General features: G+C 44.9%; 2 protein-coding genes across 2 annotated transcripts in view; one reads left to right on the forward strand and one right to left on the reverse strand.

Moving 5' to 3' along the window:
* Window positions 1-198: 198 nt before the first annotated feature.
* On the forward strand, window positions 199-8,759 carry LOC142992757 (arf-GAP with dual PH domain-containing protein 1-like). The gene is made up of 11 exons (XM_076143296.1): window positions 199-586; window positions 2,013-2,143; window positions 2,369-2,460; window positions 3,845-3,927; window positions 6,150-6,262; window positions 6,363-6,509; window positions 6,744-6,827; window positions 6,973-7,035; window positions 7,191-7,262; window positions 7,555-7,783; window positions 7,858-8,759. The coding sequence occupies exons 1-11, from the start codon at window positions 502-504 to the stop codon at window positions 7,884-7,886; spliced, it is 1,128 nt and encodes a 375-aa protein (XP_075999411.1). The 5' UTR covers window positions 199-501; the 3' UTR covers window positions 7,887-8,759.
* Window positions 8,760-9,282: 523 nt separating this feature from the next.
* The window catches only part of LOC142992554 (ras-related protein Rab-26-like), a 32,577-nt gene continuing 24,513 nt past the window's right edge, over window positions 9,283-17,346 (reverse strand). Inside the window, exons 6-9 of the mRNA XM_076143031.1 lie at window positions 13,295-13,360; window positions 12,043-12,099; window positions 11,441-11,517; window positions 9,283-10,844 (exon numbers count right to left, since the gene is read on the reverse strand). Coding sequence (XP_075999146.1) covers window positions 10,745-10,844; window positions 11,441-11,517; window positions 12,043-12,099; window positions 13,295-13,360 — 300 coding nt within the window. The 3' untranslated portion in view covers window positions 9,283-10,744. The remainder of the gene's footprint in view (window positions 10,845-11,440; window positions 11,518-12,042; window positions 12,100-13,294; window positions 13,361-17,346) is intronic.

The following is a 17,346-nucleotide window of genomic DNA, read 5'->3' on the forward strand; positions in this document are numbered from 1 at the left end:
GTTGGGGTGACTGTTATGGTTTACTGTGCAGGTTAATACAAAGTAGTTTAGAATGTTAGTTATAGTTTAGTTGTTGATTCACTGCCGCCACCTGAACCATGGAAACGGTTTACTAAAGGCTCAACCTGCCTGTATACAGCTCACACATGCGCAGAATAGACGGCATCAGGGAGTCCGTGTATTCACAGAGAGGGGAGGGAGTGTGTGAGAGAAAGAGACGGGAGGGAGAGTGTGTGCGTGATTGAGAGAGAGAGGGGAATGAAAGTGTGTGAGAGAAGGAGGGAGTGTGTGTGAGAGAGCTATTGAGGTTATTGTATCTATATCTCTATATTGTATTGTGTGTGTATGTTTACATCAGTCGGACCTCGTCCACTTGCTTCTCCGCCCCGACGCGCTCCTACAAGCCTCGCTCCTCCGGGTCGATGGGACTGTGTGATGTTGTGTGAGCACTCGGTGCACTAGGAGGACTCGGAGCAGCAGGTTCCTTTCTCCCTCTAACTTATGGATCCAGAGAAGAACCGACAGCGCGTCGAACAGCTGCTGGAGAGACCCGGGAACGGCCAGTGCGTAGACTGCGGGGCTGCAGGTAGTGTGTGTGTGTGTGTGTGTGTGCGTGTGTGTGTGTGTGAGGGCGCGCGCGTGTGTGTGTGTGCGTGTGTAAATCTGCCCCTCTTGTTTTGTGTGAGTCCTTTCACAGGGATTCTAATTGGCAGCCTAAGTAAAGTATTTTTCTATAAAAAACATCCCAAATTAATGTAGCAACACAGAGATAAAGGAAGGGAAATGTAACAATGCTGCTTTATAAAGTTCTATATTTAGTTTGAAGGCACAATATTCAGGTCAAAAATGAGATTTTATTAGCTGGGGCAAAATCTCGAATGTGTCTTTATCTGGTTGATTGATCTGACAAATATAGATTCATTTCATTTGGTTCCCTTTGAAAGCACACACACAGATGAACACACACCCTCAGCCTCAATGAAGCCTGAATCTTTATAAGTTATGAGTCACTGTGAGAGGAAGTCCAATGTGAGACGTGCAGGGGACGAGCTTATAGACACAGGATGGACGCTGCTATCACATTGGTTTCAGTCCCTTTCAGATCCATCAAAGTGTCTTCAGGGCACTGACTGGGTTGTGACTATGAACAGTAAGAAGTTATGGATGTGGTTTTGGTTCAATTTTGCAATGCAGTCATTACAATGTGTGTGTGTGTGAGTGAGAAGGAGGCAAAAAGACTTCACACTGTGTCCACTGCAGCATCAATCCTGCCTCCTCATCACATGTAGGCTGTAATAACTGAGTCACTGTTCAGCCTCTGGTGCTCTTATTTACTCCCCAGCTGTGTGTCCTCTATGGTGACAGCAAACATGTGGCAGCTTTGTTGTGAAACTGTGTGAACGCCTTCCACTCCCTCATCCTGGACAGGAGTGTGGAGGACGAAGCACATGAGTGTGGAGGACGAGGGACAAGAGTGTGGAGGACGGGGGGCATGAGTGTGGAGGACAAGGGACTGAAAGCTGCGAGAGGACAGGAGACATATAACCATAAAGCAATCATGTTTCAGATGATGTTCTTTATTTAGGACACAACATTTGAATACTTTTCAGTCTCTTCTCTCACATTTTACAGCGTTTCATGTCGTGACATTCAGTTCTGCAAAAGAGAGCTAGCTGTCTGTGTCTCTGTCCTATATAAGTCCCCCACAGGAGCTGAAGGACAGACACTGCATAGTCTCCTCTCCCTCAGTCACCATCACTCAGCCATTTCTGGAAAGCAGCAATAGATATGCATGTGTGATTATTCAGAACATAAGTCATGAAGCAGCAACACCTTAGGGGGAAATGATAACACGTCAACCACATTTGGTCGCCTGCTTCAAATACAGCCGAGCGATCAGCATCTAACAGGGCGAATTTGTGAAAAGGTTCAGGGTGTTCATGGATATTTAAGGCTCAGGTGTGTTTCTGTGTGCAGTTCTTACAAGCGTGTGTGTGTGTGTTTCCGTACAGACCCAGAATGGGCGTCTTACACCCTGGGTGTGTTCGTGTGCCAGAGCTGCTCAGGCCTCCACAGAAACATTCCTCAGATCAGCAAAGTCAAGTCTATCCTGCTGGATGCTTGGAGCGCCAAGGAGGCAGAGGTGAGATTTCCTGTGTGTTTGTGCTCAATCGTCAAAGAGCGGATGGATTGGATGATCGAAAACAGAAAGAATGAGCAAATAGCAAGAATACAATATGGTTTGTTTCCGTAGATCAGATCCAGCAGGTCCAAATATAGTCTCTCTCCCTCCCCCCCCCCCCCCCCCCCCCCCCCCCCCCCCCTCCTACTGTCTGTCTATCTCTCTCTCCCTTTCCCCCCCTCTCAGTTTCTGGAGTCCATGGGCAACAATGCTGCCAAGGCCAAATATGAGCAGATGGTCCCTGCGTTCTACTACCGGCCCACACACAGAGACTGCACGTAAGTCACATGTCCACTTAGTAAATACTGTCAGTACTGATGTTAATGCATGCTGCTGGCTCATGTCGGGCAAAGTGTAACAGGGTTGCTGGTTTCCTGTGCTAACAGTGGTGTGAGATTTTGGAGAAAGCAGCTGTAGCTCAGGCAGTTTGGTGCAATTTGCTCAAATAAAATGTCTAAAAGCAGAAAATGACAGTAACAAGGAAGTGACTGTGGCACTGATTAGCATCACTGCAAACACATTCTGATACTCCCACTACATGGTCAGAAGTATGTGGACACACAAGAATTACACTCATATGTCAGTGCTGAACACCATGAGCAATCAGATGGTGTTACCTCAGTAAACCAGGATAAAGTTATTAAGGAGTTAGTAAAGTTATGCTGCGCTGTTATGTCAATGTTCTATCATTACTGCTTGCACATTGAAGTTCGACCACTGTGCCTGAGTTAAAAGTAACGATGATAAGCTTTCCTTTAGTTTGAACAGGAAGTGACAGTGCTGGCTGCGGGTTTACCAACCAGTGATATAACTGTCACAGGAAACCACTGAGCTGTCAAGGTACTCCTAGAGTGGACCTGCAGTGCAGTTATGAGGGCAGAGACACTCAATCTGAGCAGTCAGGCTGTAGAGAACAGGATTGGAGATGTGATGTGCTGATCTGACATAAAAGCATCACTTACAGGTCATTTACATGTGAACGAGGTCACTTTTACTACAACAGCAAAAAGACAGATGTTATGCCCCGCCACAATAAAAGCTGCACACATTCTCTGGACTATTTCAGACACAGTGATCGTATTTGTATCAAAAATAATAATAATATTTCTTTATTCGTCCCGCAATGGGGAAGTTGACAGTGTTACAGCAGCAAAGTGGATTAATAAAGGGCATTAGAAAATAATGGCTTGACAAAAAGTACAACATTTATGGAATAGTACTGAGATGTATTACAGTTTAATTTATTATTGCCATGTCAATAGATAAGGTACATATTGCGCCTTTATTTCAGCTTTTAGCACAGGGCTCTATGAGGGACCTGTCAAAGGCCTCCAGAGTGTTCCAACTTACAAAAAAATGACCTGAAAACCATGAAACTTTCTAAGATGACTTTAAGCAGGACAGCTACTGTGGGGACGGAGTGAAGAGAAACAGATAAGAAAGACATAAGGGAAGTGGGAGCTGTAAAAATAGAAGTGCAGAGGATTATCAGTATCCTGCAGTACAAGAGAGCAAACGTGTGGTTGAAGTTAAACATGAATTTGATCCATATTCTGAGTTTTGTGTTCTGACCTGAGAATGAGCTGAGTAATATTTGCGTGCAGAGATGAAACAGTAAACATCAATCCCCAACAACAATGTCGAACACCAACTGTTCTGCAGGCTCCTGAGGGAACAATGGATCCGAGCCCGGTACGAGAGGAACGAGTTTGCGTGTGTGGAGAGACAGGAGCCCTACTCAGCAGGTGAGACTGAAACATACAGTTATTCATACACACTAACGCAAATGCAATATACGTGCTCACTCAGTGACTCATTGTTTGAGTGTCAGTCACAGCAGCTATTCAGCACTGAATCAATGAATGCTCAGCAGGGAAACAACATCATCCATTTGTCATTACCGACATTCTCGGACGGGACGGCTGATCAGATCCAAGATAACAGAGAAAGAATGGCGTCCTGCTCTGGCACTATGCTGACTCCACTTAAAGTGTCTCACCTTTTAACAAACTGTAAAATTAACTCCCATTAATTTAGAGTGGAGCTTTGATGAAAACCCTTGCTGTGTGTTGTTGGGTGCAGGCTGTTGTGTTATTTGCTCTGTTAATTCCATGACAGAGACATGAAAGACACTAATAGCCCAGGATGCGCCATTACATCACTCAAGCCAGTTAGTTGTCCAGTCAGGCTGCCTGTTGCCAGATAGTGCGTCAGCCTGACTTATGCTGGTGAGACAATGAGGGCCGGTCACCAGGGAGAGGAGAGCTGCCTGGCTGCTGCTGGTCTCCTTCAGCTCGTGTCCCCGTTTTGTGTTCTACTCCTTCCCACTTGCCTCTGTCTCTGCCTCACTCTGCCAAACATGTGATCACAACCATCCTCATCAAGTTTCATGCTGAATCATGTGCCCCATGCCTTTCACAAAGGGGTTGGTTAATGCCCTTGTTGTAATGTTAAATGAGATAATATACAAAATCAGACGACCTGTGCGACTCCACAACAGATGGAACTTGGTCACGCTTCCCTTTTGACTTGGCCATGCTGAGGTTAAAGCACAGGGTTAAAGGTAAGCATCAGCTGTTTTATGTAGTCACTGTGCACCACTAAGATTTTCAAATGATGGCTTTTAATTCATATAGAAATCAGTAGATAAATTACTTTCTTTAAAACTTGGAGTAACAATGAGGGTTTTAAAGAGCTGAGTGAGCAGCAGCAGCCAGTATCACAGTCAATTTGTTTCAGACTGAAGCAGAGCAAAAGCAGTCTGGGGAATCAGTTGCTTTCTGCAGGCCAACTCCCTCTGGGGAGACAAATGATCTTAATTTAGTATGTAAATAAATCTAAAACAGCCGCTCTTTGGATCAACATCACACTCGGGGGCGTGTGATAAATGATGTGCATGCAAACAGTCAACAAAATGCCACAGGTAGAGCAGATAAAGCTGTGTGTTATCAGCGTCTCATGACCGTCAAGCCGTCTCTCTCTGTGTCTGCCTCTGTCCCCCTCCGCCTCACTCAATGGCCTCCTGTGTTATGCAGAGGGTCAGCAGCATGTGGCTCCGGGTCTGAGTCACGGAGGATGAATGGCCTCGTTTGTGTGCAAGTTTTCTGTAGAAATATCAGATTGGGATCTAGACAACTGCAGTCTAAGATGGCTGCAAGTACTTGATATTTATTGTTGTAAATGAAGACTTCTCTGGTGGAGCAGCCGTGCTTTGACTTTGGGTCGCAATGGTTGAACATCATTGATGATTTACTTGAGATGGGGGAGGGAGGGAGAGAGAGAGAGAGAAAGAGAGAGAGAGAGAGAGAGAGAGAGAGAGAGATCCATCCTGATGTTATATTACTACATATTTAGAAATAGTAATGCTGTATTTTATTAAACTAATTAAGTCACTTACACCAAATTTGAAACTATCTGAACCAAACAATTGAAAATGAAAACAAATCAAAAATATAATAAAATTAACTCACCCTAGAAAGATGACATGATACATAATTGTTTGGGTAAACCAGTTTACTCCCACCAAGATTTGAACCAGGTTCTTTCATCCGGGGATGGATGTGTTGTCATATTACACCACAGGAGTGTGAGGTTGCTACAGCGCCCTACAGTGGATACATGAGGCGTGGCAGGCTGTGAGGAAAATAGTTTTACCTTCAGACTGTTGGGAAATAATGATAAAATCAAAATGGGAGGAAATGAAAGCAGGAAAGCAGGCGGCAGACGATTGGCTCGCTCTAAATTTGCCAACTACTTCAATGTCAATAATTTGACATTTCGGTAAAAATGAAGTGTCGCAATTTCACTGCTCACACACACACACACACACACACACACACACACACACACACACACACACACCGTCTCCATAGGTTTGTGTGTCATGTAGTGTGTTAATGTTTTTTTGGGTAAATGTTGGTGTCTTGTTCTCTCTCCCCCTCTGTGTCTCTGGAATGGGACCCTGTAGGCTACAGAGAGGGGTTTCTATGGAAACGAGGCAGAGACAACGGGCAGTACCTCAGCCGGAAATTTATTCTGTCGGAGCGTGAAGGCGTTATAAAATACTTCAACAAGCATGATGTGAGTGTTTAAATCCCATTTTAATATTCTCAGAAGTGAGGAAAGTAGAAGGTAAAGAGAACAGATGCTCTGCAATATTCCTCTTCCTCTTCCTCTTCAGGCCAGAGAGCCCAAAGCAGTGATGAAGATCCAAACCATCAATGCAACTTTCCAGCCCAACAAAGTGGGAAAGGCCCACGGCCTGCAGGTCACCTACCTGAAGGACAACAGCACCAGGAACATCTTCATCTACCACGAGGATGGAAAGGTGAGGAGTCATCAGAGAGGAAGAGGAGCAATCAGAGAGGAAAAAGAGCGGTCAGACAGGAAGAAGAGCAGTCAGACAGTTTGAGGAGCATATGTCCCTCTAATGGAGCCATGTGTCATATCTGTACAACCCAACCTGACCCATTGTCATACACTAATCAAAGCTAGCCTCTGTGATGGAATGACATCATGACGTGACAAACAACTGATGTGTGTTTCCTCCCGTGTCGCACAGGAAATGGTGGACTGGTTCAACGCCATCAGAGCGGCCAGATTTCACTACCTGCAGGTGGCTTATCCCGGGGCCCAGCACACTGAGGTGAGACACACACACACACACACACACACACACACACACACACACACACACACACACACACACACACACACACACACACACACACACACACACACACACACACACACACACAGTAATCAATCAGTGTGTTTGCTCTTTGTTGTAGTTGGTGCCAAAGCTAACTAGGAACTACATGAAGGAGGGCTACATGGAAAAGACCGGTCCAAAGGTGACACACACACTCCTCTGTTACTGTACCACCTGAGGCCTGTATGGCAGAAACCTTTAAGGGTTCACTGTGACATCTAGAGCCTGGCAGCCTCATGCAGGACGCAGCAGCTGAGGTATTCATGTTTGTGTCACGTGTGTGTTTGTCTCCTGCAGCACACAGAAGGCTTCAAGAAGAGATGGTTCACCATGGACGAGAGGAGACTCATGTACTTCAAAGATCCACTGGTACTGGCATCATGAGGACGCTGCTCCTGATCTCTGCTGTGTTTCTGAGTGGACATTGGACTTAACGGCACAGTTCAGCCAAAACAAAAACAACAAATCTTACTTTTCCTCTTGCTATGAATCCAGATCGATTTGGTGTAATTTTGTTTTTTTATTGAACCTCCGAGTGCCAAAAATGACATTAGAAAGAATCCTCAGCAGTTTTCTTTCCAAATGTAATGAAACAATGACCCACGATAGTCCACACACTCTTCTCACGCGCACACTCTTCACACACCTCCTCTGCTTCCAGGATGCCTATGCCCGAGGCGAGGTGTTTATTGGCAGCATGGAGAACAGCTACACGGCGCTTCCTGGCCTCCCCGCCTCCATTCAGGGCGGCCATTGGCAGTTTGGCATCACCATAGTGACCCCAGACAGGAAGTTCCTCCTTGCCTGCGAGACTGAAGAGGAGCGGAAAGACTGGATGGCTGTGTTTCAAACCGTTATCAACCGGCCAATGCTGCCTCAGGAGTATGCAGGTGAGGTGGACGGCTTCACTTCTGCTTGATTGTCTTCATGCTCTCCATTTAAGATGTTTCCCTTCTTCCTGTAGTGGAGGCCTACTTTAAACACAAGCCGTGAAGAAATCAGTGTTGTTGAAGAACTCCTGGTGGAAAATAAGGAGCAGAAGCAGGAGTAGGAGTAGAGGAGGAACATCAACAACATCTCATACAAGGAGCCTTTTAATGAATATGCAGTTAAGCAGAAATGGATCCTGAGGCGAGAGAACTTTGGTTTCTCTCCCTGACATCTCCACTGCTGTGAAACCTCAGAGACATTACAGAGTCAGAATGGCTCCTCGTGCTCATGGTTGTTGCCATAACTCATCCTGTCCTACGTGTGATGTGACATACTTACTTGAAAGAGGTCAGTCAGTGACCTACATGTGCAGGTGTGTGTATGTACAGTCTGTGTCTTGTGTTTTGGGATCAATCGTTGCTGCTCACAGATGAAGATGACATTGAAACCCTGAAGGAGACTCGTTCTCAGTAAGTCAAGTCAAAAGTCAGTCCACTCTAATTTACACACAGGCATGCACGCGCACACACACACACGCACGCACGCACGCACGCACGCACGCACGCACGCACGCACGCACGCACGCACGCACGCACGCACGTACGCACGCACGCACACACACACACACACACACACCACTTGGCAGGTGTATCCGAGATCAGGTGGCTATATGCACATTCCAGTTCATTTCTGAAGACATGAAGAAGATTGATACTGAGTGTATTCACATCATTGATGCATCAATTACTACTATGTGCGCTGATATTTAATTATGTATTTATTTTGTAACTATCTAAATTGATGTATGTAGCTTTTTGTGTCATGCAAACTACTGCAGCTGCAATAAGAACATTTGTTTATTTGTATTCACATCGAAATAATTGAATGTAAACAGCTTCATTTCTTTGTGATGTACATTTATTACATTGAATTATTTGCTGCATTAAAACTGTAAATCCAATTTACCTTCCTGTCATTTCATTATGTTTCCACCAGAGGGAGACAAAGGCAAAGGAGAGAAATTTCAGCACATCCCCTCTCCTGTTGAAGTTGGATGATGTATTCAGTTTAGATGCCTGTGCACGGTTCACACATTCATAATGTATTAATATACTGTAATGCTCCTGTTTTCTCAAGTGGGAAGAAAATCAGCCATTAAGCATCTTTTTTTTAAAGTCCCGCCTCTAGCTGACTATGAGTGACAGTCTACAGACCGAGCTACACAATGCTGCAAAAAAACTGTGTCCCTCTGTACTGTGGCTGTTCAGCGTAGACATACATGTTTATGTGCCATTAGGGCCAATTTTCATCGCCTCCTATGTGTTGCATCATGATTACAGAGAGACAGGAAGAACGCGACAGAATGTTTTTCTATCTTAAAGCAGGGGTCAGTATTCCCCAATTTGTCCCAAATTCACACAAATTCATGCCATTGCAGCCTGGATGCTGTGTCTGAAACTTTAGCTCTCTCGCTCCTTCCTTGTCCAAGATATGGGCTTTTCAAGTTTTCTCTAGTTTTACAAAACAATGGCCGCGGGGTCATATTACATTCAGTTCTTTATTGTAGTTAACTTGCAGTTACAAGAAAAGATGAACACACTGAGAAGAAGTAAGATGAAAACAAAACATATAAAAGGATACATTACTTGGAACATCAAGTTGGTAAAGTATTACAGTGTAAATGCTGCACAGTGAAATACAGGGTTGAGTTTGAGAGAAGCCAAGATGATCCAGATGACATCATCAAAGCATCGGCCAGTTACTGTTTGATTAATGAGGAACAAGCTCAAAAATGTCAACAACACACAAACAAATACTGGATAAAAGACACTTTTGAGAAATCGTGACACTGTATGTCCCTTTATAAACTCCAAATATGGAAAGCAAAAATGCAAAAATAACTGGAATGAAGGGAGGCAGCTTATTAATTCATATTAAATGTAATCTACCATCTTAATGGCTATTAAACAAACAAAAACAAAGCATGTTGTGTATTGAATCACTCTGTTACATGCAGTATTTACACCATGTTACACTGTGACAAAGTTACATACATATTCAACAACAGCAATTTTTAAATGACATACAAACATTTTCAAAACAAGTTGTAGAGCCCAGAAGCGATGCTGTATTAGAGCTGCGTTAGTCAGAGTGGATCATCTAAAAAATATATTTAGGATTGACACTAAGTGCACTGCTTTACCCTGAAAAATATTCCTGATAGTTATTTTGTATCTAATTTGTCTTTGGCACTGAACTCCAATCCAGCATCATCAGCAGGCTCGTGTCTGTATGGACCCAGTGACATGAACACTGAACCATGGACACGCCACAATACATTCAGCTCAACACGTTTGAAACAAATGACAAACATCAACATTCTAAGTAGATTAAGGAGTAGAAGATCTCCAAAGACATTAATTCTGTAATTCTTCAATAATCTGCAATAATAACACGGTATAGTTACATTGTTCCGCAATAATCAAAACCCCACGTACAAATGCAAAGGAGCCTGTGAGGAGTCAGGGGCGCTCTGACGGGTCGACAGGAGAACACAGAGACGTGAGGGAAGGAAAGATCCATTAACACCATAACTTAGTCTGACTGAAGGATAATCAGAACTATTTAACTCCTTTAATGAGTCTTTTGCAGACCTGGGGGTACATTCACAGCTGCAGGAGGAGGAGGAGGAGCAGGAGGCTCAGTGAGGAAGAGTGACACACACAAGGTGAACCAACACAATGAAACAGAGCGTCACAGTGGAGGAGAGGAAGGACAGATACCTCGCTGAAGCTGACTCCTGTTTCTGTTTGGCTCGGGTCCCACGCAGACGCGACACGGAAAAGGAATGGAACGCGGACTGTATGAAGATGAGTGACGCACTCACACACACACACACACACAGTAACTGGTGGAGACTTTTAAGACCTGCAGCATCCAGTGCTCTTCATCTCCTTCTTCACATAGTCCTGGAGCATAAACTTCTCAATGGGATCCTTCATCGATCTGTGCTTCAGCTCCCTGAGACAGGAGGAAATTACAAAAACAAGAAGCAAACTTGAGATGATGAATGTTCCTCCAGGAGCACCACATGCATGAATTTACACGCAGAGAGAGGAGTCATAGATGAGCAGATTACAGCCGTCAGTCTCACTGCAGGAGAGCAGCGAGGGCTCTTGACCGTCGTCGGCCATCGATCTTACTCGCCGGCATCTGCATCTGCTCCCCCGCTTACAAAATGGACTTCATCTGATGACACATAAGCCGGCAGGACATAGAGTCGCTGCTCCTGCATCCTCAGAGAAACATATGAAGCCGCTCTGCTGTCTTATATGCTTTATAAAATCTACTTTTTATTTGTTACATCTTTCATTTGCATAATGACCAAAGTGAGACAAACATGCATGTCAGATCTAGATCAGCAAATCATCATCTAAAGGTGTGATTGAGAGCTTTTTCTATGATTCTCATGCTTGTTGGCTTGTTGCTGGTACAGAGTTGTTAGAAATCGATTCATTGATTCATTGTTTGTGCACTAGCTGTGGTGAATGTCAGCAGTGACACAAAGGTGAGAGAAGATGAACAGCAGTTCCACAGAGCCACTCGCAGGTACTCACTTGGCCGCAGCAGTGAACGCCAGCTCCACATTGAGACCTGACCTGGCACTCGTCTCCATGAAGGGGACTCCAAATTCCTGCACGATGCCACACAAGGACAGTTTAATGCAGGTGTATCTCAATCTCTAAACCCCAAAGATGTCAGTGACAAACAGCTTTCATCATGCGTTTTGCCTCTGTGATGCTCTGCAGAGATGAAACGTTTCCAGGGAAAGCAGCAAGACGACAAGTTTATCAAAGGACAGACGAGACCTTTGATCAGTCGTGTTTATTTTGGACCAGCCTGCCTCAGATGTGATAAATGGCCTCTGAGCTTTTACACTGCAGGGGGATTTGTCTCAGCCCACACTGATGGTAACTGATGTGCCTTTTCTTTTCTGCCTCAGTCTTAAGTTTCTAAGTGGCACTTTACAGATCCCACTTCTGCAGGAAATCGCAGGGCTGTGGGCTGCTTGCTGGCAGTGCCAAGCTGTGAAGCTGCAGGGAAAATATGTCTGCCTTTGTTTTCGACGCGGCACTGAACATCATCACAGAGCCCGAAGAATATAAAACAGTCTGCACTAAAATCCTGTCTGTGTTGTCCAAAACACTCAGATGTTCACCTTGGCAAGTCTCTCCCCATCTTCTCTCTTCACCACTCTGTCATGTGTGGCGTCGGCCTGTTGAGACAGGAAGGTCACACTTGAAAGCGTCACGTTTAGAGTGTTTAGAGATCTACTCACGCTCGTGTGGTGGAGTCACAGACGAGCAGTATGTGTGTAAGGCAAAGATCCTGCACCTATACGCCTCTGTATTTGACTCACTTACATAGACTCTTCTACTAATCTATTTGCAGGGGTGTATTCATCTGCATTGGAATGAAAACTAGAACAGGCAACTTCAATACTGTGGGGAAATATCTAGGATGTCTAATTTTCCGATTTATGGATGATAAATACACACATCTACAGGCAATAAAGTAAGAAGAAAAACACCGCTGTTGATTAAATAACAAAAGGAAACAAATTACATTCAAAAGCTCCAAACAAGCCACTAAATCAGATGTCACAATCAGAAGGTTTGTTACATTTCTATATTTCATGCAAAGTAAACATAGGTGCGAGTCTTTTGATTTGCAAACACTCAGCACTTTGATTACACTGCGTCTGACTGCTCAGCAATCAGCAGTGATGAGCTAATGTTTGGATTTCACTGCTCCATTTTATGTGGAGCATGATTTACAGTTTGACAGGCGGGAAAGCGTGTGGAGATCCTTGTGCGTGTGTGTGAGCGTGTGAGGGTGTGTGTGTTTGATCATCAGCCTGCTCACTTATTCAGGCGCCACTTCCGCTTGCACTTAAAATGATGTGACAGTTTGACGCTGTGGGGGAACTATCTCCTCTCTTTATATCTGCATAATGTATGGGTATGTGTGTGCAGCTCTGAACACGTGACGCGTGTGTGTGCGTGTGTGTGTGTGTGTGTGTGTGTGCGGTTAATGAGCCAATATTGACTCTGACAATTCCAATTAGGAGCTGACATGGGGCGAGAGGGTCTGAATGTAGATGGAGCTCTCAGATGGAGACATCTGTCATCTGCTGAGAGCAACAAATGTAAATGTAACACACAAAAAGGTGTGTGACCGACAAGATGAGCGTGTTAGCAGATGTTCTTAGACGTGTGTGTGTGTGTGTGTGTGTGTGTGTGTGTGTGTGTGTGCTTATCTGCTGCAGATCCAGTTTGGAAGATCAGCTTGTGTGAACGTGTTTGTGTTTCTTTGGTTACATCCTAGTGTTTGTTGTATGTGTGTATCTAGAGGATATGTTGCTCGATTGTTTCTGCATACAGTCAGATATATTTCCCACAATGCCTTGCCTTGTTTCCCAGCAGCATGAGGACCACATCCTGTTGGGCGTACTCATGGATCTCAGTCAGCCATGCCTGGTGAAGCAGGAGACAAGGAACAAGCTCAGGTAATGAGACAGTAAAGAAAGTGCACTTCCAACAGAAAATACAACAACCAGGGCCAAACCAAGGCCAAGGTCTGAACATAAAATCTGGCAATGTGAGGAGGAGGAGGAGGAGGAGGAGGAGGAAGAATTTGAGAGCGACTGTGGCACTCAGACGATTAATAAGAGCGAAGGGCAAAGAAAATATGTGTCGACAGTTCAGACGTTTGAGATAAAAGCAATGACGGTTAAAAAGGAGCAAAACAGGAGAAGTGCCAGTCTGTAATAAACACAATGCACTCATCATCATCATCTTCGTCATTGGCTTAACTTCTGCAGCGACATCACAACATAACAAACGGCCTTTATGAGCTCAAGCAGCCGAGTCGTGTTCTTAATGAGCGTTTATTCAGCACAGATGAGCAGCCGCAGCCACGCCCCTGACCGCTCACACGACACGCCTCTCCTCAGCACAAGGCCCCCCCTCAGCACAAGGCCCCCCCCAGCACAAGGCCCCCCCTCAGCACAAGGCCCCCCTCAGCACAAGGCCCCCCTCAGCACAACGCCCATCCACCCGCACCCGACCACTGAATCACTCGCCATCGGTTTCCTGACTTGTTGCTGATAAATGAGACCTTTTCCCTCAGCAGCTCTGTAATTAAGGAGGCGACACGGTGCTTCAGCAGGGGAATTCACCGCCGTCACCTGGAGCCAGAGGTCATTTTGAATAATGAGACATGAAATAGAGACTAAGGGACAGATTTACTTTTGTCAATATTAACTTATATGGACCACCGCAGGTTAAAATGTGTGTGTTGACCGTTAGTGTTCAGAATGTGTGTGAGGTTATTGTTCAGTTGTGTGATGTTTGAGTGACATCGGGTGACGAACGTGTCGGTCAGTTGAGTGACTCGATCATGAGGTGTGTGACATGTGAGTTGTCGAAGACGATGAATCCAACTAATAAGTATTAGAAAGAACAATCATTTCCTAAATACCATATGCAGTGTAGGATTGTGGTGAATCATCGAGTTGTTTTGTAGCTTTTGAGTGTAAGTAAAGTCTGCTGTGTGTCATTTGAGTGTGTGTCCCTGCTGTGTCCCTGCTGTGTCCCCTGCTGTGTCCCCTGTGGTACTTATTGGTGACCACTCTCATTCCCATGATCCTCTGCAGTTCTTGGATCAAAATCTTTCCACCACTTGAGCTATTCTGTGAACATTTCCTGACGTGTTGCTGAGCCCCAGTCAGCTGGACACACACACACACGGAGGAGAATGATGCATGGACACAACAAAGCCACGCGATTAGCATTTCACAGCCACGGTCACACGCGAGGAGCTGCACATAAATAAAAGATGTGAAATTCACCCAGCTAACGTACTGCAGATCTATGTGGAGCTATCAGGTCTGAATATGAATCATTCACATTCACAGAGTATTAAAATGGCCTCAAGCTGGAGTGTGGTGAGGCTGCATCTTTTATTCTGAAATGTAAAAGTCGTGTGACTGGATTCAAAAAAGTTCTTCATGTGATGTTGTTGACTTTTTTTTTTACATTTGGTTTACTTGAACAGCCAGGCGTCAGGGGGAGAGAGAGAGAGAGAGAGAGAGAGAGAGAGAGAGAGAGAGAGAGAGAGAGAGAGCGAGGGAGGGAGAGAGAGGGAGGGAGGGAGAGAGAAAAAGAAAGAGAGAGGGAGAGGGAGAGGGAGGGATAGAGAGAGAGTGAGAGAGAGCAAGGGAGGGAGAGAGAGGGAGGGAGAGAGAAAAAGAAAGAGAGAGGGAGAGGGAGGGAGAGAGAGAGAGTGAGAGAGAGGGAGAGAGATAGGGAGTAGGAGAGAGAGAGTGAGAGAGGGAGAGAAAGAGAGAGAAAGGGCGAGAGAGTGAGAGTGAGAGAGAGAATGAGAGAGAGAGAGAGAGAGAGTGAGCAGCATCTTGGGTAATCAAAGGTTATAGGGTGATCAGGTTTTACTTTCATCTTAAACTTTACTACAAACACCAACATTTCAGCTTCAGTCCTTCAGGGGAAAAGGTTGTTCCTTCCTTATTTTAGTCCCCTTCACCCCTCAGCCTCTGCCGACCGTCTGTGGGTCCAGACTCTGGTTCTGGCTCTGTTAAGGTTCACTATCCTGACCGGTAATAGCTGGCTTCTGTCCATGCAGAGTTTGTTTACCTGTTTCCTGTTGAGTCGGTTCACTTGTGTATTAGCTATTTTCCTTCCTGTTTACTCTTTTGTTCTGGTAAACATCGTTGCTCATGTTGCTTTTTGTTCAAGGTTTCTGTTGAGCTGTTCCTGGTAATTGGTGCTTCCATTCAGTGTATCCTGTGTGTGTGTGTGTGTGCGTGTGTGTGAGTGTGTGTGTGTGTGCGCGGCTTTTATCCTTTGTCATTAGTGGATTTGTTGTGTATAAATCATGTTTTTCCTGCTCTATTAATTAAATACATATTTTGAAAAGCTGATTCCCTGTGTCTGTGTTGGTTCTTCTGACAAATCCAGCCAATAACTGTGTGTGTGTGTGTGTGTGTGTTCACTAGTGCTATTATGATGCATTTCTGGCCTGATGCACAATTTAACCTTTTGTCTCCATCACTTGTCTGTCAGCTAATGTGACAGCCTGTTCAGTCTGGCTTTCTCATTAAAAACAGCAGCAGGGGGAGCCACAGTGGGCTCATCTTATCTGAGTGCTCCACATCTGTGCAGAAGAGACCAACCAGCTCCGGCTGGGCAGCCAGGAAACGTCCCCCAGGGCGTCTAAAAGCCCCACCAGCTGCTAAAGCCACAACTGGGACCAGGCCGAGCCGTGGAGCAGATTCATGGTCCGAATAGCAAAACTCAGTTAATTGCAGTTTCTCCAGAAGCACAATGTGTCGGACACAGCAGCCTAATGATTCTGTTTACACCAGGTGTTGCCCTGCAGTTATACAATACACACTATTGCTGTCCTTGAATTCCATAAATCCCTGTTTGACAGCTGCAGCTGCATGAGTCTGGAGTTAATGAAAGGACATATTGGTGTTTGTGTTACTGACCTTAGCAATTAAATTGTTTCAGATTAGTTGCCAAATAAAGCGTCATAAAATGTGACGGACGTGAGGAGTTATGGCGGTTGACCTTCACTTTATAGATCTGAGATGATCTGGCAGCGTTCCTCTCTGCTTCTCTCCATATGTGACTGATTAAACTGTGCAACTTGATATGCTACTGTCTATAATGAAGGGATTTCATTGCACTTTAATAAGTCCTTTTCTTATCTACTTATCTCTCTCTCCCTCTCTCTGCTTGTCTCGCTCTCCCTTGTCTCTGTCTTGCATGTTATTTCCTAATGCAAGACATTTTGTCTGTATTGCCTTGTATGCCTTTTTTCGTACCTCTGTATATTCCCACTGGAGGTTCCTTTTGCACACTCAGCCATTCCTGGAGTGGGAATCTCTCTTGGAATTGTCTCCCCCAAGGTTTCTTCATTTTCCCTCCTTACACATAAAGGTTTTCTCTGGAGTTTTTCCCTGTCTTCCTAGAGAGCTTTGGGCTGGGTCGGGAATTTTCCTGATGTGGGTCTGTAAAGCCCTTTGAGACATTGTTTATGATATTGGGCTATACAAATAACATTGACTTAACTTCTTTTTTGGCAAGAGGTGAAATTCTTGTGAGTTTCTATATAATTCCTGCACACTGAACCTTGCTGGTCTGGTTCTGCAGCCACAGTGGAGTCTTATGGAGCCTCTCTCCCTCTCTGCCGCTCCTGTTTTCTCTCAACACTCTGACCTCTTTCACAGCAATCCATCCTGTGTAGCAGCTTCTGCATTACAAATCTCTCCTGTCTAATTACAAACACTCTTATCGTGCCGCGGGTGAAGACAGCCAAGCCTTTTATGTGTGCACAGTCAATCAAGGCTCAGACCTCTGAAGCATAACTTGATTAACTCGCCCTTCAGTGGACACCGATTCCAAATGATAAAATGTAAATAATGTTGTGGCATTGA

This window comes from Genypterus blacodes, unplaced genomic scaffold (assembly GCF_046128005.1).
Source record: "Genypterus blacodes isolate CSIRO-AG114 ecotype Tasmania unplaced genomic scaffold, CSIRO-AGI_Gbla_v1 ptg000022l_1, whole genome shotgun sequence".
In the NCBI taxonomy this organism is placed as follows: domain Eukaryota; kingdom Metazoa; phylum Chordata; class Actinopteri; order Ophidiiformes; family Ophidiidae; genus Genypterus; species Genypterus blacodes.

Bases quoted from the DNA above. Each gene is read 5' to 3' on its own strand.
- LOC142992757 (XM_076143296.1), top strand. From the start codon at position 502: ATGGATCCAGAGAAGAACCGACAGCGCGTCGAACAGCTGCTGGAGAGA. The intron at 2,144-2,368 runs GTGAGATTTCCT...CCCCCCTCTCAG, and splicing joins GGAGCGCCAAGGAGGCAGAG to TTTCTGGAGTCCATGGGCAA. The intron at 6,828-6,972 runs GTGAGACACACA...TCTTTGTTGTAG, and splicing joins CCGGGGCCCAGCACACTGAG to TTGGTGCCAAAGCTAACTAG.